Source organism: Amphiprion ocellaris, chromosome 1 (genome assembly GCF_022539595.1).
Source record: "Amphiprion ocellaris isolate individual 3 ecotype Okinawa chromosome 1, ASM2253959v1, whole genome shotgun sequence".
Classification (NCBI taxonomy): Eukaryota; Metazoa; Chordata; class Actinopteri; family Pomacentridae; genus Amphiprion; species Amphiprion ocellaris.
In genome coordinates, this window is record NC_072766.1 from 737,501 (window position 1) to 765,031 (window position 27,531).

The following is a 27,531-nucleotide window of genomic DNA, read 5'->3' on the forward strand; positions in this document are numbered from 1 at the left end:
TGAACTGCTAGTGCAGAAGCAGCTGAAACAGGTAAATATGTGTTTATGAAAGAGCGATATGTAGATGGAACATCTGCATAAAGATGATCAACAACACCACAGAAGAATCATTCCACCTGAACAACAGTTTGTGTTAAACAATCTCTGACTAGCCCAGAACATAAAATATGGATATTTATAAAGATATTTGTGACATTTTAGCTTGATATATGCAATTATTTCTGACAGTTTTTTTCACAATACTAAAACTTGTCCAGAATCAGTCAAGAAGTTTCCAAAATAACCAAAATAAATTCAATCCTGTCCAGGCTTCATCTAAAATGGTTAAATGACTTCCTCTGAATGACTCAGAATTGTCATAAATGATTCAATAATTATCCAAAATGACTCAAAACTGGTTCAGACTACCTTGAAACTGGCCCAAACTGACTTTGAAATGGTCCATAATGGCTTCAAATTTGTCCACAATGACTCAGCGTTTGTCTGAATTGATAATAACTTGTCTGAAACATCTCAAAAATCATCCAAAAGAACGTTGTCCTAAAGATTTCAATACTTGTCCAAAATGACTAAAACATCTCCAAACTGTCTCAAAAATGATCTAAAACGACTCCAAAATCATCCACAATGGCTCATAATTTGTCCCAAATAACTCCAAACTTCTGTAAATTGATTAAAAACTCATCCAAAATAACAAAAAAAGATCCAAACTCACTAGAAAACAAGCAAAAAATGTCCAATCTGATTCTAAACTGGTCCAAAATACCTTTAAACTTCTCCAAAGTGAATCAAAAATTGTCCAAAATACTTTACAACACACAAAAGGTTTGGGTTCATCCAGACAATTCCATATTTTCCATGAAAACTCACACTTTTATCCGTGTGCTAACATAACTGCACAAGGGTTTTCTAATCATCAATGAGCCTTTCAACACCATTAGCTAACACAATGTAGCATTAGAACACAGAAGTGATGGTTGCTGGAAATGTTCCTCTGTACCTCTATGGAGATATTCCATTAAAAATCAGCTGTTTCCAGCTACAATAGTCATTTACCACGTTATCAATGTCTACACTGGATTTATCATTCATTTCATGTTATCTTCACTGGAAAAAAAATGCTTTTCTTTTAAAAATAAGGACATTTCTAAGTGTCCAAACTTTTGAATGGTAGCGTAAGAAATTTAGTTTTTTTTTTTTTTTATATCGGCATATTTTTCTTACTTTCAGATCCCACTTTGTGGCAGAAACTTTGGTCTCGAGAAGATTATTCGTCTAATTTTGTGTAATTGCGGGGGAATGTAGTTAGTGTAATGACATCAGCAAGATATAACCACGATCTGCAGGGACGGTAGGCTTTTCCTGGTGGGGAATTTTCATATTTAAAGATAATCTGATGTACTTTTGTGAGCCGGACTGTGGTGGTAAATCTCTTTAACTGGGTAAAAATAGATCCTGTTGCTTCCACTGAGAATAAACTTTACCATCCAGGATGATAATAACAGGTTTTTATTTGTTTGTTTTCATTTTTGTGACCAAATTAAAGTTAAGAGTATTCTGTATGTTTTCTGTCAGCTTCATATGATTCAGAAAATATCACTATTTGACTTCTAAATTATCAGTTTTTGAATCAACAACATTCAAGACTTCCTGAATGATTGTTGCTCAAACAGCTTCAAATTTCAATATGGAAAAAAAAGATGCACGAACTGGATCAATTTAAAAAAAAAAAAAATAGCTTGGAAAGTATTTAACCCTCCTGTTGTCCTCATTTACAGGCATCAAAAAATATAGTTTCCTTGTCTGAAAAAAATGCAAAAATACAGCAAAAAAATTTCCCAAATTTCTGAAAATTTGCAAAAACCTTCAGGAAGAAAATTCCAATAATTCCTTAAAAGTTTCCCTTAAAAGTTTTACTTTAAAAAATCCCCCAAATTTGGCAAGAAAATTCTTATAAATATTTTCAAAAAATTAGTAAAAATCTTCCAAAAATCCTCTCACGTGATTCCATATATATATCAGTAAAACTTTAATATTTTATTTAAGAACATCCACAAAAAAATCAACCAAAATCCAAACAATATTGTTTCCTTATCTGAAAAAAATCCAAAAATTCAGCAAAAAAAATCGGAAAATTTGCAAAACCTTCAGGAAGAAAATTCCAATAATTCCTTAAAAGGTTCGCTTAAAAGTTTTATTTTTAAAAAATCCCCCACATTTGGCAAGAAAATTCTTGTAAATATTTTCAAAAAATGAGTAAAAATCTTCCAGAAAATCCTAAAAATATCTAAAGTGATTCCATATATATCAGTAAAACTTCTAATATTTTCATTAAGAACATTCACATAAAAATCTACCAAAATCCAGTGAAATTTGCTGGATTTTGGTAGATTTTTTTGTGAATATTCTTAAAGAAGCTTTTGTTTAACATTTCTTTTTTTCCACCAAAAAATGTTCAAAGATTTCTCAAAAATGTTGAAAATGTGGACATCAGAAGTTTCACTGTGAAAATATATTTTTTTTCCACATTTTCAGACTTTAAAATGGGTCAGTTTTGACCTGCAGGACGACACCAGGGTTAAAACAAGTCCCTCCATCTGCTGAAATGTCACTTGTTCAGTGAATTTATCTTAAATCAAGTGGGATGAGACATTTTGACTAAAAAAAAAGACACATAGATTGGGTAAAATTTTGAGTTTTTGCAGTGTTAAGGTGTTGCGTGACTGTGGAACCGCCCAGACCTGGACTCTGTCTGTCAGGACAGAAATAGTTTCTTCTCCAAAAACATGTTTGCTTCAGTTTTTTGCAGCTCCCAGTCGGTTCCCCTCATCTGTCGGCCTCCTGCTATCATGTCGTCAACGTGATTGTTCTTTCCATGCAGGAACTCCATGCCCACTGTAAAACTCTCCTGTCTGTCCTTTGGGCTGTAAATGTGCAGTGGGAATGTTTCCAGGCAGAAAATAGACAGAAGCAGAACAACCCAGAGATATGGAGCGTTTTAGTAGAAAGAGGAGTAGATGGAAAGAAGCCACTGGTTGTAGATCACATCACCTGTTCCTACAGAAACCACACACACATGCAGCTACTGTTAGTGGGTTTTTTCCCAGTTTTTCTTCAAGCTTTGAAGGTACTGAAGACGGTCACATGTTGATCCTCCAGATATACTCCAAAGTTTGTCACCAGATCAGTTTCATTTCTGGGACACTTTTGGCTTAACCTCCTTACCTCCTTATTCATGATGTTGTGGCTCTTTCCTAGTTTTCTATTGTTTTTAAAAAATAGTTCTGATTCTAATGTCTTATTGTTGTTGCACAGACCTGAGGACAGCATGTGACAAAGAACAACTCTTCAGTCTTGAATCTTGAAGGCCACATCTTGAACCTCCAGCACTGATGACTTCCAGAAGCCGTCACTTTTCCGACAGATGCCACTCACGTTAGCTTTCCGGGAGACGGAGAACTTGTGTTTTTCCATTGTTTATGTTGGTTCTGTGGTTTGGGAGAGCATTGGTGAATCCATGTCTTATCTTGGGTCACAAATCTCCTCAGGAATTAGCCTGGATCAGCCTGATATTGAGCCAAAAGTGTCCCAGAAATTAAACCAATGTGGTGACAAACTTTGGAGTTATTCTGGACAGTGATGTAAGGCTTTTTCAGCTACAGTTATGCTTCAAAACTCCTTTATATTCATGCTGTTAAAGAATATCTGGAGGTTCATCATAGCAAAGCTTAAACATTGGTGGACTGAACTGTTTTTTATCCTGTTTTCTGGTGAAGTACCATCATAGTGACAAGAATGGTTTGCTATAAATGCCGTGTGTTTGTATTATGATTAAATCAGTCTTCCTGCCACCCCTCCTGTGTCACAGAGCAGATAGATTTTAGCTCAAATTAAAAGCAACTTTCCATTTAGCTATTTAAAGAACTCACACGTTTTCCTTTAGTCCCAGGAGGCGTTTTGTTTTGTTGTGCCAGAGTCACTGTGTGGTTCTGTCCTGTGTGGGTACTAGGGTGATGACTTTTTGACTTTTTTTTCTAAAAAATTATTTCCTGTAGCACTAATGAATGAACTTTTGCCTATTAATGATTAAAATGACATTTATTCTGTTGAAATATTGAAAAAGGTCACGCACAAACCACTTTGAAAAAATCACTATTACTATCAATGGGACTAAATTCGTTAAGCCCAAAGAAGCATTCACAAACAGTACCAAATGCACCAACCATAGAAAAGTAAATGATTCAATGCCTTAAAAGATAATCTAAGTGTTGGTAGTTGTTTTGAAGTTGATAAATTCTGGCCAAAAAGCTGATAATTAAAATTTTTAAAATCATTTTGTGCGTGAGGTTTTTTTTATCAAATCACCTTAAAAGTAAGATTTTATCTAATCTTTAATAAAAGTTCATCAAATTATGATACAGGGATATGAGGTTGTAAAAAAGTCATCACCCTAGTGGGTACATCTGCTGTGGGGAGCCTCATCCAGCTCGGCCCACCTCGTCCACAGTGGCAGTGGGCAGCAGCTTCTGACTGGCATCACATCTAAAACTCCCACTTCTCTGATCCACAGACTGAGGACACATGGAGACATGCAGCTGTCCCATAATAAAGAGTCAAACATGGGGACGTTTTAGCAGCGAGGACTTTCTGATCGACCGTCTCTGATCTGCTTGAAGCTTTTTTTAATCATAAACTATAGATGTTCTCAGTGGAATTTGGGAAATTAGATTAATATATTAACCCTCGTATCGTCCTGCAGGTCAAAACTGACCCGTTTTAAAGTTTGAAAATGTGAAAAAAGAAATTTTCTCAGTGAAACTTCTGATGTCCACATTTTCTACATTTTTGGGAAATCTTTGAACATTTTTTGGTGGAAAAAAGAAATGTTAAAAATGTTCTTACTGAAAAAATTAGACGTTTTACTGATATATATGTAATCATTTTAGATATTTTTAGGATTTTTTGGAGGATTCTTACTCATTTTTTGAAAATATATGTAAACAAAACCAGACATTAGACATGATTAGGGAAGGATTGTCGGAAAGCTGAAGATCCAACAATTATTTCTGTTTTTACAGTTTTAAACCATGAGAAATGCTGTAATTTTGCCCATTTAGGATTATTTATTTATTTATTTGGCTTTTATTTTCAAGGTAATAAATGTTTGAGAGCCAGTTCTCATTTGCAAACGTGACCTGGCCAAGAGGCGCCAGCAGGAACAAACTACAGACTACAGACACAAATAGACATAGAAACACAACAAAGAACAAAAATTTAACTCTGTCTTTTCAGAGCAGAGTTTTGTGGAGTTCATCTGCTGTGATTCAACATTTTTTCTGTTTAAAATCAGGTCGCTTTTCATCCAGATGAGCCTATTGAACATAGATATCTTCTGAGAGTTCATTAACCCTGGTGTCGTCCTGTGGGTCAAATTCACCCGTTTTAAAGTTTGAAAATGTGGGAACATTTTTTGGTGGGAAAAAAGAATTGTTAAAAATGTTTCCTAAGAACATTCACAAAAAAAAAAAAAAAGAAAATTAACCAAAATCCAGTGAATTTTGCTGGATTTTGGTTGATTTTTTTGTGGATGTTCTTAAAGAAAATATTAAAGTTTTACTGATATATATGGAATCACTTGAGAGGATTTTTGGAAGAGTTTTACTCATTTTTTGAAAATATTTACAAGAATTTTCTTGCCAACTTTGAGGGATTTTTTCTAAACAAAACGTTTAAGGCAAACTTTCAAGGAATTATTGTAATTTTCTTCCTGAAGGTTTAGCAAATTTTCAGAAATTTGGGGAATTTTTTTGCAGAATTTTCAGATTTTTTCAGACAAGGAAACAATATTTTTTGGTGCCTGTAAATGAGGACAACAGGAGGGTTAACTAAAGAGTCACCAGCGTCTGACTGATGAGTGAACCTGAGAATCATTTAGGTTTCTGCTGAATGCATGCAGGACTCATTATGTAAAAATGTTTGTGCGTACGTGCAGCCATGAATCTCCACAGATGAGCGCCAGCTGCATCACAGACCTTCAAGCTATCTTCTCCCAGAGCTTCACCATCTCCAATCCCCAGCTGCCTCCCTGCATCTCCTCTCCAGTGTTCATGAAAAGCCACTAAACACACATTTCCTCTTCCTACTGCAGCAGAAGCAGCCCTGAGGTGTAGCAGGAGGAGTCGTCTGGAGGAGAAATAGTTTTGTTGTTGGTATGGATTCATACAGCATCGATATGAGTGTCTTCTACAGGCGTAACCACTTATTGAGGGAATCTTTTGACCTTTTCAGCGTCACATCTGTCGTCAGGGGAGCGAATCAATGCCGCAATCTGGTTCCTCCACGAACCCGGATGCAGCAAATGCAATTAGCCCCACGAGTCTCCAGCATGGGAGCTAATCAAAGTGATTTATTGGATTACAGTGATGCACGCCTGTCAACAATATCATAGGAGGCCTGATCCCCCCTCTGGAAGCTGTGAGGCCGGGGGGCTGCAGGACTTCATAGGGAATCCGGACGGACTAGAAGACCGAAAACGAGTGAAGTCAGATGTCCTCCCGTGACCTGATCCCATTTTCCATTACTGTCTCCTTTAATCGCAGTAAGTGACGGGAAGTGATGAAAGGGTGGTGGAGGGGTGGTGAAGAGATGAAGGGATTTGGGAAGAAAGGCTGGGAGTCGTAGCATGATGAAGCTGCGTGTGAAATGCAATGAATGAGCCTCAGGGTGTTTCCCCGTTTTCAAGCTATTTCACACCAAATCCTGTTGACCTGCTTCACCTGGGAAAAGCTGAAAAATCCACACCAGACATCTGCGTTCCCACCAACTGAAAGCCAGTTACTGTTGCTGTGTCTGAGAAGCACTGATTCTGCTTACATAACTATCTGCATACTCCGAATACCTGGTAAATGTCTGAAATAGTTTACTGAAAGGTTTCCTTTCCATTAGAAACACAGAAAAAGCACACCTACTACGCTGATTTCCCTGACTTAAACTTGCTGTTTTATGATTTTAGAAGAGACAAATACAGCACGAATAAAAACAGATAATGGAAATATTATAAAGCAATTAAAAAATAAACAATGTGATGCCCAATAATGGATATAATGTGTTCAGTTTGTTGTTCTAACCTTGCAGATTTAAACAACTTTGACATACGCTACTGTTCAAAAGTGTGGGGTTTCTTTGAACAATAAGGACATGTCTAAGTGACCCCAAACTTTTCAACGGTGGTGTAATAAAATATAACAATAAAATACAGTAAAAATACAGTAAAAATATAGAAAAATAGTTTAAAAAAACAGTAAAAATGTAGGAAAAATACAATAAAGATATAGAAAAGTATAGTAAGAATACAGTAAAAATGTAGAAAAATATAGTAAAAATGTGGTGAAAACACAGTAGTAATATAGAAAAAATAGAGTAAAAATACAGTAAAAAATAGAACAAAAGATAGTAAAAAATACAACAAAAATATAGAAAGAACAGTAAAAAACAGTACAAATACAGTAAAAATATAGAAAAAATACAGTAGAAATATTGAAAAAATACAGTTAAAAATACAGTAAAAATATGGTAAAAAACATTAAAAATATAGAAAAAAAAATACAAATATAGAAAAAATATATCAAAAAATATAGAAAAATACAGTAAAAATATAGTAAAAACAGTAAAAATATAGAAAAAATATAGTAAAAATATGGTAAAAATACAGCAAAAATATTGAAAAAATTCTGTAAAAATATAATATATATACAGTAAAAATCTAGAAAATATACAGTAAAAATCTAGAAAAAATACAGTAAAAAAAATAGTAAAAATACAGAAAAAATACAGAAAAAATATAGCAAAAATACAGTAAAATATAGTAAAAATACACTAAAAATATATACAACTGTTGAAAAGTTTGGGGTCATCCAGACAATTCCATGTTTTCCATGAAAACTCCCACTTTTATCCATGTGCTAACATAACTGCACAAGGGTTTTCTAAAAATCAATGAGCCTTTCAACACCACTAGCTAACACAATGTAGCATTAGAACACAGAATGTAAATCCAGCTGACAGAACAATACTGATTATTTTGTGCAATATTAACACTTCACCAAACCTCTGAACCTCATAACCTGCCAGCTAATCAGTCTTTGAACTAATCTACTGACAATCCGAAAAGTTATTGTCTAAGCTTAAAAAGGGGATATTTAATCAAAATCACTTTATTCTACATTTCTAATATGAATTTTTACCAATAATAAACTGGTTGCTCTCACCATGTTCTGCAAAACACAAAAACATGTGCTCTTTTGCATAACTAAGAAGAAATTAATGATTCAACTGCAACCAAAGGTGATGTGGGTGAAAGTTCTGGGACTTTTCAGCTGAACTGGACTGAACTGCAGGCAGTGTTTCTACAGAGCAGAGAGGATATAAGCAGGGAAACAAATCAAAAATGTAAGAAGAAAAATCTCTATAACATGTAGCGGCAACATTCGATAAGGTTGCATGCAATAATTCATTTTTAATCAAAGAAATTCAGCTTTTGTTTTTTAATGATTTATTGTACTTAAAACATTTCTGAGTTCTCTGTAGTTCTATCCATGTTCATGCTGTTTCCATAGAGGAGTCCTCAGTGAGTAAAAATGTGACAGAAGTAAAAAAAGTTTAATCTGTAAAAACAAGTGTAGTTAGGCTCTTTAAGTGTATTCTGGCACATCATCTCTCTATGTCGTCTGGCTTTTAAACAAGCGGGTCTTTCAGTCTCCTCTAGATCTGGTTTTTGTCTTTATCTTAATATGCAGCTCAGATCCTTCTTTTGTTCCCGTGTGGAGCTGAATTATGTAGAGAAGCAGATATAAACAAGTACAAACACTTCACACGCTGCCTAAAATGCAGAATATTCACCGTCAACGCCGTCCAGACGTCTACAGAACATATCCCGTTTCATAGCGTGCAGCTTATCTCTGCACAGCTCGGGTTCCTCTGAACAGTTTGCATTCAGAAATACACCTCGTTTCATTTCATTTCCAGCTGAACTCTCAGCAGCTTCTGTTTCACGTCTGGGATCCGAGTCCAGAGGGCTTTTAATAAGCTCATTCCCAAACATAATAAGATGAAATGAAAGTGTTTTCGGTGATGGAAGGCTGGTTTGGCGGTTCAGACCTGGAGAGACTCGCCTCCTTCAGTAACTAATGCAACTGCTTCCAGCTAATTTTCAATCTGTGCGTTCATTTCGGCAGCGATCTGGCCCGGTTTCGAATCTGCTCCAAACAATAAACCACTAATATGTTCACATATTGGCCGACTCATGGCCGAGATGAGACGGTTCACATCATGTGGTGGGACTCAGATTGTATGTTGGATTTTTGAGGAGTGATTTTGGTGCTGTTGTGATTTTATTCCTCTGGTCGTGGAAGAGAAATCAGGCAATGTGTGTTCATGAACTTACCTTGTATTGTGAGCTGGGCCTGAGCTTCGATGCTGCTGTTGGAGTTTTCGGCCACGCAGGTGTAGATGCCGGTATCCTCCTCCGTCAGGTTGTAGATCTGGAGACTTCCTCCACCCAGCATTTCCACACGACCCTCGCTGAAGACAGAAGCAAAGATTTGGAGGAAAGAAGAAAGAACATTAGCTAAATCTGATTGATTTTTTTCAAGAAACAGTATTTATTCGGGGCTTTTCTACATGTAGAACTGTCCACACGCAGGAGCTGCCAACCAAAAAAAAAAAGGTTTGGATTAATATCTACAGCAGGGGTGTCCAACATGAGGCCCACAGGCCAAAAGCGGTCCTCCAGAGGGTCCAATCCGGCCCTCAAAGTGTAAAAATTCCAGAGAAGACATTAACTGCAGATTGTAAATTAGTAAAACTATAAATTCAAAATCATTTCTAGATCATGACAAGTTGTTTTGGTCATAAAGTGAAATACTAGATTGTTCATTGTTCTTTTGTGTCTCATTTTTGTAATATTTTTTCTCATGCTTTTGCCATTTTGTTTCTGGTTTTTGTCATTTTGTGTCTCGCTTTTGTCTTTTTTTTTGCCTCATTTGTGTCATTTATGTAATTTTTTGTCTCGGTTTTGTGGTTTGTCTGTTTTTTTGGCGCTTTGTCACTTTTTAAATTTTTTTGTCTTTTTGTTTTGTTTCGTGTCGTTTGTCTCCTTTTTTGTTATTTTGTGTCTCATTTTTGTCCTATTTTGTCTTGTTTTTGTTGTTATTTGTCTTTTTTTGTCAGACTTTTGTCATATTGATCATACAGTAAATCCTCTATGGTTCAGTTCCAGATAAGTAAATGTTGTGTTCCTTTGTAGACACTCTGTGATCTGGAAGTTGTAATGTGGAAATGACAAACTGAGGCTGAATGTTAATGATGTTGTTATCATTTTATTTCCCATTTTTGTCGTTTTGTGTCTCATTTTTTGTATTATTTAGTTTTGTTTTTGTTGTTTTTTTGTCTGACTTTTGATGTTTGTCTCATGTTTTTGTCACTTTGTTTCTGGTTTTTGTCGTGTTGTTTCCTTTTTTGTCTCGCTGGTGTTTTTTGTCTTACTTTTGTCATTTTATGTTTTGCTTGTTGTTTTGTGTATTGTTTTTCTTGTTTTGTGTTTTTGTTGTCTCGCTTGTGCTGTTGGTGTACTTTTCTGTCGTTTTGTTTCTCGCTTTTGTCATTTCTTGTCCTGATTGTGTTGTCTGTCAATTTTTTGTCACTTTTTAATTTTTTTGTCTCTTTTTTGTCTTTCTTTCTTTGAGTTGTTTGTCTCATTTTGTATTTTGCTTTATTCGTTCTTCTGTGCATCGTTTTTGGCGTTTTGTGTTTTTTATTTTGTCCATTTTTTGCCTCTTTGTAACTTTAAAAAAAAAATTTGTCCCTTTTTTGTTTTGTTTCAAGTCGTTTTTCTCATATTTTGTCAATTTTTTCTGGTTGTTGTCCTTTTGTGTCTTGTTTCTGTAATATTTAGTGTTGTTTTTGGTGGTTTTTTTAATCTGATTTTTGTCGTTTTGATCATAAAATAAAATACTACATTGTTCAGTTCCAGAAACCTGTGAATATAATCAGGAGTTGTGGTTATTTATAGGTTATTATGCCGTGATTTTACTGGTCCGGTCCACTGGAGATCAAACTGGGCTGAATGTGGAACCTGAACTAGGATGAATTTGACACCTTGGTCCAGAAGAATCTGTAAAATGTCTTGTCAGCCTCTTTCTAAGGCGCTGAGCTGAAATCCTCCATGTTCCCCTACTGACCTGAGTCTGACTCCACATCTGTCACCTCAAACTGACTCGGCTGAAGAAATAAAATATGCTAAAAGCAGTTCAACCGCCCAGAAAAACTAGAAAAAAAAGAAGAAGCAATTTGCAAATTCTTCTTAACAGTGATGATTTAGAAGCTGGCTGTTTTTTATTAGAACTGGAGTGAAGCAGGAATAACATTGTGTGATTCTGTACAGAGGAAATGCACCCGGACAGATGTCATCATGTTTTATTTCGTAGCGCTGCAGCTGGAACGTGTTGGGTGACACCGCAGCGGTTGTTTCATCGTCTAAACAAATGTTTTCATTTTCTTTCATCAGCTGATAATTAAAAAGGGTTGACAAGCATCTACAGTGTCACACAGAAACGTGTCTGGTTCCAGTCAAAAGCAAAACATTCATTAAAATAACTCCAACAACCACGGAGCAGACTGAGAATGTCCTCTCCTCATACAGGCTAATAAGCAGATAAGCATGAAAACAAATTAGAAATGCAGGTAGCAGAATATCTACAGTATCTAGAGCCAACATGTGCTAACACGTGTTCCTGTTTCCAGTCATTCAGGTCAGACAGGAGCAGAATCAAAAGAAAATGTTCATTAAAACTTATACACTATGATTAAAATTGTGATATTTAATCAAAATCGGTTATTTTGCATGTCTTATTTAAAAATTAGCCAAAAACAAGTCGTTGGCTTTCGCTAGATTCTGCAAAAAAAAAAAAAAAAAAATCAGCTCTTGTCTGTATAACTGAGAAGAAATACAACTATAGCCATCAATTACACGACAAAGATTTGGGGACTTCTGGGCTGAACTGCAGGCTGTGTAAAAATGTAAGTAACACAATATGTACAGCATGTAAAGTCAACTTTGGTTTCAGAGCGACAAACAAGTGTTGCTCTTTCCAGTCATTCAGTACAGCCAAGAGCAAAATCCAAAGCAAAATGTTTTTAACCCTCCTGTTGTCCTCATTTACGGGCACTAAAAAATATTGTTCCCTTGTCAAAAAAAATACAAAAATTCAGAAAAAAAATCCCTAAATTTCTGAAAATTTGCAAAACCTTCAGGAAGAAAATTCCAATAATTGTTTAAAAGTTTCCCTTAAAAATTTATTTTTAAAAAATCCCTCAAATTTGTCAAGAAAATTCTTGTAAATATTTTCATCTCACATCTCACAATATCTAAAGTGATTACATGTATATCAGTAAAACTTCTAATATTTTCTTTAAGAACATTCACATAAAAATCAACCAAAATCCAGCAAATTTCACTGGATTTTGGTTGATTTTTATGTGAATGTTCTTAAGAAACTATTTTAACATTTCTTTTTTTTCAAACAAAAATGTTCAAAGATTTCCCAAAAATGTTGAAAATGTGGACATCAGAAGTTTCACTGTGAAAATATATATTTTTTCCACATTTTCAAACTTTATTGTTTCAGTGAAAGAAGTGTTCCTGTTTCTAGTCATTCAGTGTTGACAGGAGCAGAATCCAAAGCAAAATATTAATTAGCCCTGGTGTCGTCCTGCAGGTCAAATTGACCCGGTTTAAAGTTTGAAAATGTGGAAAAATATATATTTTCACAGTGAAACTTCTGATGTCCACATTTTCAACATTTCTGGGAAATTTTTGAACATTTTTTGGTGGAAAAAAAGAAATGTTAGAAATGTTTCTTAAGAACATTCACAAAAAAATCTACCAAAATCCAGTGAATTTCACTGGATTTTGGTTGATTTTTATGTGAATGTTCTTAAAGAAAATATTAGAAGTTTTACTGATATATATGGAATCACTTTAGATATTTGAAGGAATTGTTTTTGAAGATTTTTACTCATTTTTTGAAAATATTTACAAGAATTTTCGTGCCAAATTTGGGGAATTAAAAAAAAAAACTTTTAAGGGAAACTTTTAAGGAATTATTGGAATTTTCTTCCTGAAGGTTTTGCAAATTTTCAGAAATTTGGGGGAGTTTTTTGCTGAATTTTGGGATTTTTTTCAGACAAAGAAACAATATTTTTTGGTGCCTGTAATTGAGGACAACAGGAGGGTTAAAATAACTCCAACAACCACTAAGCAGATTGATAAATTCCCTCTCCTCATGCAGGCTGTACAACCTTCAATTTCACATTTAATATTTTGTCTTCGAATCATCACACACATGGATCTTTTCCTCTATTAAAACACACATTTACATACTGTAAGTCAAAGGTCTTCTTGTGCTCTTCAGAAGGTCTTTAATATTTATTATTGTAAAATCTTAACGCCTGATCCTGCGGTAGAACCACGTGTGTTTGTAGCTTCTCTCTGAACCAGCGACCCTCCTCCATTTTAAACAGTCCCATCTTTGATTTTCCCCCAATAGACCCACAGGGAAGCCGTCTGTGGCTCGATTCAACGAGCAGTGAAGCATGATGGGAGCAGGACCGAGGCTGAGAGGCAAGAAAGCAGCAATCAATAGCTTAGAGAGAGAGCGCCGCATTCAGAAAGAGAGAAAAGAAGGATCAGCGGGTCGGCTGGAGGAGATAGAAGTCCAGAGAAACCAGGGACAGAAGATCAGCACATAATGGAGGAGCCACGCCGAGCTAAAGGGCAAAACAACTCCACGCTGGAGGTTGATGTAGCTTCAAACAAACTGCTGACGAGCTACATCTCCCACTCCAGCCCCTGGTTTCTGTCCCTGACCGGTCCAGGGTTTGGCAGCGCTGCAGTTTCAGACCATCTGTCTGGTGCTGGACAGAGCGTTGGAGAGGCTCTGGACCTGCTGTCGCCGCAATGACATCACTGTTCCACTCACAATGTAGGGGTGGAATACACTATTAACTTTACTGCTGGAAAGGAGCCACCTAGAAGTTCCAACACATGCAAGTTTTCTACACTCACTGTCTGACAACAGGCTTGGACTGAAAATAGTACAGTCCAGTCTGATCTCCAGTGGACCGGACCAGTAAAACCACAGCAGAATAACCTAGAAATAACCACAACTCCTGATGGCTTCTTTGGTTTAGCGCAAAAAAGTTGGACACCCCTGCATTATGGAGACAGTAGAACTATATAAAAGCTACAGAAATCCCTGCATAGCTGTAGATACCAACCATTCCTAACACATCTAAGCAGAGCAGGACCTGTTTCTAAATCCACGACAAGAGACGCTTTACAGTCAAAAGAAGCATTCAGACTTCATTCAGACTTACATTAAACACAAGTTAATCCCAGATCAATACAGACTAAAAACACCAACTGCACCTGGAGCCGTTCTGACAGCAGAAAGTTAGATAATAAAGACACAAGTAAGAGAGGTGAATGAGCAGAGAGCCTGACAGAACGCTCCGGGTCCTCAGGGTGGGGAAAGGGGGCAAACATAAAGAAAAGCCATGCCGTTTCCTTTTGGTCCTCACACTGGAGAAAGCAGCAGAATGAGTGAAAATGCCAAACGTCTTGCTGTACATTGATTACTTCCCCTGAACTTTAGAGAGTACAGCCGTTCTGCTGGGAGCCTCTGCATGTCAGATCCTCAATAAATGAAAAATTCCTCTGAAAGACTTCCCTGGTTCTCTGTGCCGGGCATTCCTGCAGAGTCTCACCAAGACAACCATTCACACTCTGGCCTTTAGTGCTGCAGCTCCGTAAAAAGCATCGACAGCTTCCTCTTGGATTTGAAAGAGAAACACACAACACATGTCAAACCACTGGGCAATTCTGCTCAGAGCGAGTCGATCTCAGAGCGAGTCGATCTCAGAGCGAGCCGATCTCAGAGCGAGCCGATCTCAGAGCGAGCCGATCTCAGAGCGAGCCGATCTCAGAGCGAGCCGATCTCAGAGCGAGCCGATCTCAGAGCGAGCCGATCTCAGAGCGAGCCGATCTCAGCGAAAACCAGGAATGTTCTAAAGCCCAGGAGGAGCTGAATGAGCTGCTGTCAGGAAGCCCTTCTCCTCCTGTGGTCATTAAACCCTCCTGCTGTCCTCATTTAAGGCACCAAAAATATTGATTCCTTGTCTGAAAAAAACACAAGAATTCAGCAAAAAAATTCCCCAAATTTCTGAAAATTTGCAAAACCTTCAGGAAGAAAATTCCAATAATTCCTTAAAAGTTTTATTTAAAAAAATCCCCCACATTTGGCAAGAAAATTCTTGTAAATATTTTCAAAAAATGAGTAAAAATCTTCCAAAAAATCCTAAAAATATCTAAAGTGATTCCATAAATATCAGTAAAACTTCTAATATTTTCTTTAAGAACATTCACATAAAAATCAACCAAAATCCAGTGAAATTCACTGGATTTTGCTTGATTTTGATGTGAATGTTCTTAAGAAACAGTTTTTTTTAACATTTCTTTTTCTCCACTAAAAAATGTTCAAAGATTTCCCAAAAATGTTGAAAATATGGACATCAGATGTTTCAATGTGAAAATATTTCTTTTCCACATTTTCAAACTTTAAACGGGTCAATTTTGACCCGCAGGACGACACGAGGGTTAAATAGTGTGCATTATTACAGCCTAGTTTATTTCAATATAGCTCCGTATTATTCCATAAGTATTAGCATTGTGTGACCCAAAGGACATCTTTTTCTATGTAAAACTCACTGCGCTAACTCCAACCTCCATAATAAGTTTCTATTTAAATTCCTACATCTCCTCCAGTGTCAGTACACCAGCTGATTCTGAGGTGCATTGGATAGCATCACATTTTATAGTTGCAGTTTATATTAAAACCTCCTTTATCCAATGGAAAATTCAACAGTTCTGCTCCACGTGTTCCCCTCATTGAGAGGTTGGCGTGTGCAGCAGATATCCACAACAGCTCGTTCTTCAGACTAACAGGAGGCCCGTCTACGCTGGTGGAATGATAGATGGCAGCAGCACAGAGGCTGGAGGTAATGGACTGGTTTAGTTGGCATGTGTGGCTGAGAAAACACGACAAGCAACACGGCTACTCTGAGAGTGCAACACGGGAAGTCTCTTTTATGGGATGTCTGTCCGTCTGCAGCACAGGGGTGTCCAACATGCAGCCCGTGGGCCAAAAGCGGTCCTCCAGAGGGTCCAATCCGGCCCTCAAAATGTGAAAATTCCAGAGAAGACATTAACTGCAGATTGTAAATTAGTAAAACTATAAATTTAAAATCATTTCTAGACAATGACAAGTTGTTTGGATCAGAAAGTAAAATACTAGATTGTTCTTTAGTCATTTTTTTGTCTCATTTTTGTAATATTTAGTTGTGTTTTTGTCGTTTTTTGTCTGATTTTTGTTTGTTTCATCTTGTTGTCGTTTTGTGTTTCCCTTTTGTCTCACTTGTGTTGTTAGTCTATTTTTTTCGTCCTGTTTCTCACTTTTGTCATTTTCACCTCGTTTTTGTCGTTGGTCCATTTTTTTGTTGCTTTGTCACTTTTTTGCTTTGTGTTGTTTGTTGCATTTTTTTGTTATTTAGTTTCTCGCTTTTGTCACTCCGTGTCTCGTTTGTGTAGTTTTGTGTCTCATTTTTGTAATTATTTTGTCTTATTTTTGTTGTTTTGTCTTTTTTGTCTGACTTTTGTCATAAAATACTATATAGATACCTATATATCTTGGAAAATGTGGAGTTGTGGTTATTTCTAGGTTTTTATGCTGTGGTTTTACTGTTTCGGCCCACTGGAGATCAGACTGGAACCTGGACTTGGATGAGTTTGACACCCCTGCTCTAGCATCTATTCTTCTTTAAATCCAGTCAGTTGCACAATTTCTAAAACAGAAATCTGCTCATGCACACGCTGGAATTTACCTCCAGGTCTTTGCAGAAACATTACTTGATATAAAAGTGAGTATTTGTGGTTTTAGAAGCTGACAGTCTGCATATTGTCTCTTACAGCATAAAATAACTCCCATGCAAAGCTTTACAGAGCCTCTTCTACGGTGGCCGAGAGGTGCAAACCAAATTTACATAATGCAAAACACTTTTACAACCTCCAAGACAAATTTACAAGCGACAAAACACTTTTACAAGTCCAAAAACACTTTTACAAATCCAAAAACACTTTTACATAATGCAAAACACTTTTACAACCTCCAAGACAAATTTACAAGCGACAAAACACTTTTACAAGTTCGAAAACACTTTTACAAATCCAAATGTAACCGGAAAGGGAATGTCCCAACTCCGGGGCTGAAGCGGAAGTGACGACGAGGAGCGGCTAATGCACTCTGTCGGTCTGATCTGCGCCATTTAAACACTCTAAAGGGTGATGTTTTGCCCGTTTTGTGGGGAACATGTGAACCGATTGACGCGGTTTTGTTTTTCGTGTGGTCGGTCTTTAGAGTGTTTAAATGGCGCAGATCAGACCGACAGAGTGCATTAGCCGCTCCTCGTCGTCACTTCCGCTTCAGCCCCGGAGTTGGGACATTCCCTTTCCGGTTACATTTGGCTTTGTAAAAGTGTTTTCGGACTTGTAAAAGTGTTTTCGAACTTGTAAAAGTGTTTTGTCGCTTGTAAATTTGTCTTGGAGGTTGTAAAAGTGTTTTGCATTATGTAAAAGTGTTTTTGGATTTGTAAAAGTGTTTTCGAACTTGTAAAAGTGTTTTGTCGCTTGTAAATTTGTCTTGGAGGTTGTAAAAGTGTTTTGCATTATGTAAAAGTGTTTTTGGATTTGTAAAAGTGTTTTTAGACTTGTAAAAGTGTTTTGTCGCTTGTAAATTTGTCTTGGAGGTTGTAAAAGTGTTTTGCATTATGTAAATTTGGTTTGCACCTCTCGGCCACCGTACTCTTCACTAGACGTCATGTCTGTATACGTCCTATTTACAGGCTTTATAACCTGGTTCAGTGCTGTAACTTTGTAGACGTGACAAAGCATGAGGGCAGACAGGGTTTCTGTGGCTTCAGGCTCCCAGAGGGCCCAGCAGAGCCATCTTAAAGTATGTTACTGGAGTTATAGGCTGCAGACTGCGCTGTAATATGCTCTAATCAAACGATCCGGTTATTCTCATGGATCCTGCTAGAGGAAACAGAGCAAATAAAGTCAGGTATGCAAGGCTTGTTTTTTGTCTTGAGGGCTCTGCAGGTTTCCATTATGAGCCAGAGGAAAATAAAAAACTGTTTTGGTGGCTGAGTCATCCAAGGAGCTCCAGCCTGAGCTGTTGGAAGCAGGTTGGTTTCATTAATCTCTGGCAGTAATTTCTGTTTCATTACTTATGCATTTATTTCTTCTCTCTCCTCTTTTTCGTCTCGGATGTTTGTTTTTTCAAGTCTGATCTCATATCAGAGCAGGTTTGAGTAGAAAAATGAAGAGTTTTGGAAGAAAGACAAATCGCTCCAATCCACTGTCCGTCTTCCTCGAATGTAAAATGAACCTCCTCTAGTTCCTTCACACCTCGAACATGTTTCAAATTCATTCAGCTGTTCTGATTATGTTCTGGTCAAAACAGGGAAGTTCAGTTGGCGTTCACTTTGAACCACAACACGTCCGACAGCAGAATCGTTGGCATTCACGGTGTGTCGCCGTGCAGAGAGAGGGAGGAGGGAAGGAGGCAGTGAAGAAGAAATGTAGTCCGGAAGAAAAAAGCGGTCCAACTACGAGAAGTTTCGAAGCTTCCACTCCATCCATTAATAATGAATCTGACTTTTTTTGTTGTGACAGTTGTGATTGCAGCTGCGTCCTCCTCGTGACCCGAGCCCAGCCGCTGTCACGCCGCCGCTGATTGCTTTGTGACAGCGGACTGCATCAGCAACCACACAAACCCTCAGATCCTCCTGATCTGCAGCTTCTCCTCACCCAGGTGTGCTGACCTTCCACCGGTCTGTTACGGAAGGCCGAGTCACCGCTCACACATACCTAATGCACTCCACCTCCTTCCCAAGTCCTCGTCTGAAGCCTTCAGCAGCTGAACGGAGGCCTCGACACGCCGACAGGACATTCTGAACACCTTTACCGGGGCAGTCGCACATCAGAGGCGAGTCCAGGGAGGATGTGCGGTTGTTCTTTGCCATGTTTTCAAAGTGAGAGGTGTTTTTAGAGAGTCAGAATCTACACGTTTTTTTGACAGGTGGTTCACTAAAGCCCCTTTCAGACGTGGGACATGTACCACTGCTGCTTCTTCATTTGTTAAAATGACAGCATTCTGTCATTCAGACACTTCTCCATTAACGTTCCTCATGGATTTATTTGCTGATACCATGATGGTGAAGGAGAGCCACGGTACACGCAAGATTAACCAGTGATATATAAGACAGAATACTGCAGTAACACACAAAAGGCTAAATTTAATCCAGTAGTAGCTCATCAAACTGTCCAGATCACTAATATCCTACTTCATTTAGCTCCTGCTGTTGTTACATGTGTCTTTGTGCACAATTCTCTCACTTTGGAGCATTCTAATGGATCCTGATTCTTTGATAGCTTTAGGTATTTAAGAACCGTCCAACGCATCATTAGAACCTGAAGGATAGCGGAGAACCATCATCTTCAGGAACTAATGTGGTCTGAGTCCAGATTTACCGTGTTCCAGAGTGATGGGGGCATCAGGGGGTTAGGGTTATGATCTGGGGTTGGTCAGGTTCACCAACGTTATGTTCCCAAAGAATGAGGTCAGCTGATACCTGAAGATACTGAAGGACCAGGTCTTTACATCAGTGGAGGTTTGCTTCATGTTCCAAGATGACGATGCCAGGATTCATGGGGTCACATTGAGAATGAGTGGATCAGGGAGCATGAGATGGATTGTCCTCCACAGAGTCCAGACCTCAGCCCTACTGAGAACCTTTGGGATGTTCTGGAGAAGATTCTCCCATCATCAATAGAAGATCTTGGTAGAAAATTAATCTATCTCTGGACAGAAATAAATGCTGTGACACTGCAGAAGCTTATGAAAACGATGAATGAGTGCCATCCTCAGAGTTAAAGGCGGTCCAATGAAATATTCCAATGTGCGACTTTTTTTTTGGTCGGGCAGTGTATAAGATTCTCAGTTTCTTATGGCTCGCATAGATTTTTTTAAACAATTTTTAATTTTTGATTACTCAAAGTCCCAAACTTTAATATTATTTCAGGTAGCATTCCATGGACAAAAACTGTAACTGTTGTCACTTAAATTGCCATTATTACAAGTTAAAAAGATTTACAGTCACATTAAATAGTAACTTGATGTGCTTTTTTATAGCCTAGTTTATTTAACTTAGCTCCATGTTAGCCACATGAAACCATTAGCAGTGTGGTATAATGTACATTCATTTGGATATAAAAGTCTTTCTCTCCAGATTAATCATGTAATTAATAAAATTATGCGAGATGCTTAATTTCTTCTAGTTTGTATGGATTTTAACATCCTGCTGCAAAGACCCAAACTAACATCCCATAGACAGAAACTTTAACAATTGTCACTCAGATTGACATTATGTGGACTATTTAGAAAGATATGCAGGTACATTAACCAGATTTTAGTCATTTAATCTCCTTAGTAGTTTTGTTTGCTTGATGCAGGCCACTAATTTGACCCTTCTGAGACAGATTAACATCCTTTCCATGACCACAGGATATGTCTTCCTACATGAGAAGCTCCTCACTCCATCAGCTAGGGTTAAAGAAGTTGTTGTCGTCATTGCAATAATTACCCAACAGAAGGATCTTACCCATTTGCTGAGTTAAACCCAGGTGGAGACTTTTATAATTCCATTGATTACATGCAAATGGCTGCATGGGGCTGAGTTTAAATAAATTTAGCTCCAAAAAAGTACATCAAACCACCATTTAATGTGAATGCAAATGTTCCTAACTAGTACAAATAATGACAAATTCAATTACATAAGTTTCTGTCTATTAGATGTTAATTGAAATGAACCTGAGCTTTTCAAAGTTTAGTTTTTGAGGTAGAGAAAGACGTTAAAATCCTTAAAAACTAGAAGACAGTGAGCATCTGATATAGTTTCATTGATTACCTGCTAAAAGTTGGAGTGCAGGACTTAAACATACCGATGAGTTTTACTTTCAAACCTACATAATGCTAATTAAGCCAATTAGCAGCAGGTAAACCTCTGTGGCGATGTTCTCAAACTGGTGCAGCAGCAAAGCATTTTAATGTTTACTAGCAATGATTGGTTTGCCAGAACTGGAAGTGTTCAGAGTCTCTGAAGCTCCAGATAAAAAAGCAAAATCAGCATTCAGAGAGGGTTCTCTTGTTTGTTGACTGTCGCGTTCTTACTGCTCATCCTTTCTCTCCGCTCACACCCCAACCAGCTGAAACAGATGGACGCCCACCTTCAGTCTGGCTCTGCTGAAGTTCACTCCTGTTAAAAGAGGTTTTCTGCTTGTTCAAAGGGAGTCAGCGAGTTTCTCTCTATAATGTAATACTGTAAGGTCTCGACCTCACCACATGAAGTGGCCTGAGATGACTTATATTGTGAAATGGGACCATATAACTGAAACAGAATTAAAGCGAATCGCACTAATAACGTGTAGGAAGGTGTAATGAAAATCTATAATCCATTAACATTAACAGCTTGTATCTCTTTTCAGCCTCTGCAGCTGAAAGGTTCAGACTTGCTGCCCATATTTTTACTGCTCTGGCCATTTTCTGTGCTGTTTGAAAACAACACATAAAGAGCATAAACCCATAAAGTTTAAACAGAACCTGAGAATCTCAAAAATCAATGACGACGGCCGATGGTGTGGGTGTTAACAACCGCACTTAGAAGGGTGAGAAGAACGAAGCAGGTTCAAAATTTTGAGTGTCGCTTCATGACTTCACTCCAAACAACAGACAATTACGGATGATTGCCTCTGAAGGACTGTTAGCTTAGATGGAAATTTAAATGGCAGGGGCATTTGCTCGGTAACACTGCCGTTTTCTAGAGCAGCAGAATTCATTCTTCTGCGTGTGCATCTTCACACCGTTATTAAAGCGCTAGTAGTTTTTGAATACCGCATCATCACAAGATGCCTCGCTGTAAAATATCTGTTGTGAGCTGTCACTTTCACAATAACATATGCCAGTACCGTTATATCTATACATGACATCCAACCGAGCAGCCACAACATTAAAATCCCTCAGAGGGGAAATAAATGGCCTTGATTCTCTTGTTCCAGTACAATGTTCTGCTGTGAAACCTCGAGTCCTTCCATCCACACAGAGATTACTGTGACACTACCAACCTAAACGCTGCTGCAAACCAAACACAGGAGTGAGACCGACACAATATTATTCAGGTGGTTTCAAAATAACGTGCATCAAAAGGAAGCGGAGGATTTTGTCAACATATTTGAGTAGATGTGTCTCAAGACATGCAGATCAGCACCTCCGAATCCGAGGCTGTGGTTCTCTGCTGGAAACCGGTGCATTGCTCCCTCAGGGTTGTGGGGGAGTTGCTTCCCCAAGCGAAGGAGTTCAAGTATCTCGGGATTTTGTTCAGGAGTGATGGGAAAATGGAGCGGATTGATGCGGCGTCAGCAGTAATGAAGGCGTTTTACCGAACCGTTGTGGTGAAGAGGAAACTGAGCCACAAGGAGAAGCTCTCAGTTTACCATCCATCTACCTTCCAACCCTCACCTATGGTCATGAGCTCTGGGTAGTGACCCAAAGAATGAGATCGTGGATACAAGCGTCTGAAATGAGCTTCCTCCGTAGGGTGGCTGGGCTCAGCCTTAGAGATAGGGGGAGAAGCTCAGACATCTGGAGGAAGCTTGGAGTAGAGCTGCTGATCCTCCACCTCTAAAGGAACCAGTTGAGGTGGTTTGGACATCTGATTCAGATCCTCCAGGGAGACTTCCTTTGGAGGTTTTCTGAACACGTCCTCCTGGGAGGAGACCCCGGGGTAGACCCAGAACCCTCTGGAGGGACTATATATCTCATCTGGCCTGGGAACTCCTCGGGATCCACCAGGAAGAGCTGGAAAGTGTTGCTGGGAGGAGGAACATCTGGAATGACCTGCTTCATCTGCTGCCTCCAAGACCCGACCCCGGATAAGAGGAAGAAGATGGATGGATGGATGGATGGATGATGGATGGATGGATAGATGATGGATGGATGGACAGATGACGGATGGATGGATGGATGATGGATGGATGGATGGATGGATGGATGAATGATGGATAGATGAAAGATGGATGGATGGATGGATGGACAGATGGCTGATAGATGATGGATGGATGGACAGATGGATGGATGGATGGATGGATGGATGATGGATGGACGGACGGATGGATAGATGATGGATGGATGGACAGATGGAGGGATGGATAGATGGATGGATGGATGGATGGATGGATGGACGGATGAATGATGGATGGATGATGGATGGGTGGATGGATGGATGATGGATGGATGGATGGATGGATGAATGATGGATGGATGGACAGGTTAAGGGATGGATGATGGATGGATGGATGGATTAATGGATGATGGATGGATGAATAATGGATGGATGGATGATGGATGGATGGATGGATGGACAGATTAATGGATGGATGGATGGACAGATTGATGGATGATTGATGGATGGACAGATTGATGGATGGATGGACAGATTGATGGATGATTGATGGATGGATGATGGATGGATGGACGTCTCAAGACAGATCCTAAGATCAGGATTGGGGTAAATCATGGGAACTTTTAACTGATCGGTATTAACATACGTCTAATTCTTTGTTTACATCTGTTATTATAGAGAAAATGCCATGAAAATGAAAGTAAGATGTTCTACTGAGAGGTATGGATGCTTTCCCTGTTCCTCCTAGCTTAATATAGTGCTTATTCACAGCCTGAGATCAGCAAGTCTCATCAAAAGTCTCTGCAGTTAACAGTAAGAGGTTCTACAGCTAATCTACAATAACTGAAGTGTTTACTGTGTTATCTAGGAAATGTTATCGGATATCAGCAGACAGCAAATATGAAATGATCAGATCAAGAGTAAAAACATCAATATATTTAAGCAATCCAACATTTGGTCCTTTTGAAACGGTATCTATAAGTAAAGGCAGATATACTCAAACAACTGGCACATAAATTTAACATTATGTCGTCATCATTTTCATAATCTCAGTAAATAATGACAATAATAAAATTAATAACAAACTAGTCAGTCACTAATAACACCTTCAGCAGCATCAAACTAGAATTAGGTTCCAGATGAATGAGAAGAACCACTGTATTTAAACCTCTAATTTCCAGGATGTTCTCATTTATTTTATTATATTGTGAATTATGTATAACCTTGAAGAAAAGCTATTTCTGCTAAAGGAGGAAAAACTAGTTTCTTTGGCAAGTTACATGAATATTCCATATATTTATATTTAGCTCGCCTAGATTATTCTGCTGCACAGGAAAATATAAGAATACATTAAAAATAAACTGTTAGTTTAACAACAACACATGATATATATATATATATATATATATATATATATATATATATATATATATATATATATATATATATATATAAACACACACACACATATATATATATAATTTCCAAATAAGTCTTGGAGAGAATCCCTTTAAATCCATCTCATCTCCACTAATGTTCATTTATCATTTATTTATCACTTCACTTTCCATTTATGTTTATTTATACAATTGCCAGGAGACATATTTTACATTTTTGAATGTTTGTGTGACTTGCTGTGGATTGGCAGTCGAACACTGGCTCTATTCTCCCTGTAATTAGAACCACATTTACAAAGATATATAAAGAATCTCCCTGAGATATTACTCTGAAACTGTTCGGTTTTATCTGCATCAAACATGATCAAATGTTTTCTTGCCCAAGCGTGTCAAAAAAGTCAATATTTTCATGGGATGTGCTAACTTATTTAAACATTTCTCAATTTCTCACAGCATTTCTGGCTGCTGCCTGAGTGTACACAAGAGGAATATCTGCTATGAAGAGAAAAACAGTAGAAGATCTTTTTAATTACTTGGAGGTTTTCTAAAAGGTGAACCTTTGATTTGAACACTATAAACATTTGTGGCCTCTTGCTTTACACAGTGCTGCTCTACGGCGGCAACAACAAACCATTTTTCATTTTCTTCATGTCACTTCGGTCTTCAATAAAGCAAAGTGGACAGGAGTGTGGCTCTGCGTTCATACGTTTATGCGTGAGCTTGTATTTATTTCCTTCCGTCACCTAGAAACAGCCGAGTGAACGAGGGGAGATGTGTGTCTTTATGCTTGACATATGTAAGCGAGGGCGGCTCTGCTGTCCAATCGCAAACAAATTCCCCACAACTAAGTCCTCTCTTCATACACAAGGAGACGCAATATACACAATCATATTTAAATGAATGCGAGGAGGCAAGGAGGAGAGGAGAGAGACGACTTGGAGGCTGTGGAAGAGGCTTGATTTACATGCGCTGTCAATTCCCTGTTGCTGGCCGACATGCATAATTCATCCGTTTTATTGACTGCTGGGGAATTCCATTAGGTGATAGAGTGATACTCCCAGAACAAAAGATGACTGTCCTTTTCATGAGTGCCATCAGGACCCGAGGAATCCAGAGGGACAATATCGATGACACGCAGGGCGTTTGCTCAGAATGCATTTTTAAACGTGTTGACTGAAGTGTTCTATATGCCATCGCTGGGATTAATCAGAATAAATGGTGAGCTCGGTGTCCTTGGCGATAGATTCGCTGGGAGCCTAAATGAATCTGAAGCAAAGGATCAGGACACTGGTGAATACAGAAACAGGATGGTACAGTACGATCAGTCAGAGCGGAATAGACGCTGCAATACCAATCATTCATTCAAGATGCAGAGTGGAGATACACGAGTGGGATAATTACCCCACAGAGAATTTAATACTACTGTATGAAACACAGAAGAGGATAAAAATATACTCGGCAATAACACAAAAGTATTTTAATGTATGCAAATACACAAGAAAGGACAAAATATTAATCTTGATTATCCCTGTAGTGTTTTTTCAGGGGAGTGCAACAACATCCACCTGATATCGCCAAAAATGCGAGGTGCAACAGGCATCTTTTAGCTTGTATCTCTATAAACTGTATGAATAAAGTACATGTATGTGAAAGATTATTGGCTATAATTGGTCATAATATTAGAAATTTGGGTAAATGTACCCCCAAATTTCATCATTTCCAAAAATCTATACCAAATTCAACAACAAAATAAGAAATTAATCAAATGAATGTACTTCAATAAGAAGGGTTATTTGATACAAACCTTCTGCACGTCTATATTTAATCCCATCATCAGCAGAACCCAGTTTATATACTAGACTAAACAAGCTAACATTAGCCTTCGGAAGGTTGTGTTGAAGCATTTCTACAACACAAACAACCCACAGATATTCAGTTTGCTGTCATAGAGAAGGACAGAAACCAGAAAACATTCACATTTAAGAAGCTAGAATCAGAAAGGTCGAGGTTTTATTATTTAAACTACTGAAACCGATGAATCAATTATTAAAAAGCGTTCCTGTTTGATATAATAGTTGATTAATTGTTGCAGCTCTAATCCAGATGTTTGTCTTTGAGGTGTCTGATCAGTTTGTTCCACATGTTCTGCAGCAGCATTTCCATTCTGGATTTCTGTCGACTAACATCTCCCAGATCATCTGATGAAAAAACAGAATACCTCCGTAGACAACTTGGTGTGATTTTTATCCAGAAATCGGTGTAGCTGCAGCTGGACTGGCCTCGAATATTCTGCAACTTGTTGTTATTATCTGGCATCTCCAGCACCTACAACCTCCACAATATTTTTAGCACTTTCAGTTTCAGGATGCTTTCTTAATTTCGGCATTGACTTTATACCAAACTGTCAACTCTTGTGACATCTCTAGTCTCCTCTGGATCACTGGAAATATTCCCACCTACACTGCAAAAACTCTAAATCTTACCAAGTCTATTCGTCTTATTTTTATTCAAAATGTCTCATCTCACTCGATTTAAGATAAATTCACTTAACAAGAGACATTTCAGCAAGATAGAGGGACTTGTTTTAACACTCGTGTTGTCCTGTGGGTCAAACTTATAAGACAACCACTTGTTCTAAATTTCCATTTCAGGTCTTTGCTCTGTCCCCATCTGTCAACGCTGGCATCAAAGACTTGTTACAGCAGCTAAGTCCTACACGGACATATGGACGAGTGATACAAACCTAACGTCTTTCCTCTGACAGGTTATGAATAACACACCAATGAGATTCTTCAAAAGAACTTAAGACAGAAATCCTTTATGTGGCACAATGTGAAAAGACTTCTGAAGGACTCTACTGTGTCTTTAAAAGGATCCTTTTAAAAAAGTTAAAAAGTGCTTCTGGTGAGTCACTCATTCAGTCGGTAGAATGACTAGTGGGGAGAAT

At 38.0% G+C, this 27,531-nt stretch overlaps 1 protein-coding gene across 10 annotated transcripts in view; it reads right to left on the reverse strand.

Moving 5' to 3' along the window:
• The window catches only part of neo1a (neogenin 1a), a 242,255-nt gene that overhangs the window by 85,310 nt on the left and 129,414 nt on the right, over positions 1 to 27,531 (reverse strand). For all 10 annotated transcript variants that reach the window (XM_055011913.1, XM_055011908.1, XM_055011906.1 and 7 more), the window contains exon 5: positions 9,443 to 9,579. In XM_055011913.1, coding sequence (XP_054867888.1) covers positions 9,443 to 9,579 — 137 coding nt within the window. The remainder of the gene's footprint in view (positions 1 to 9,442; positions 9,580 to 27,531) is intronic.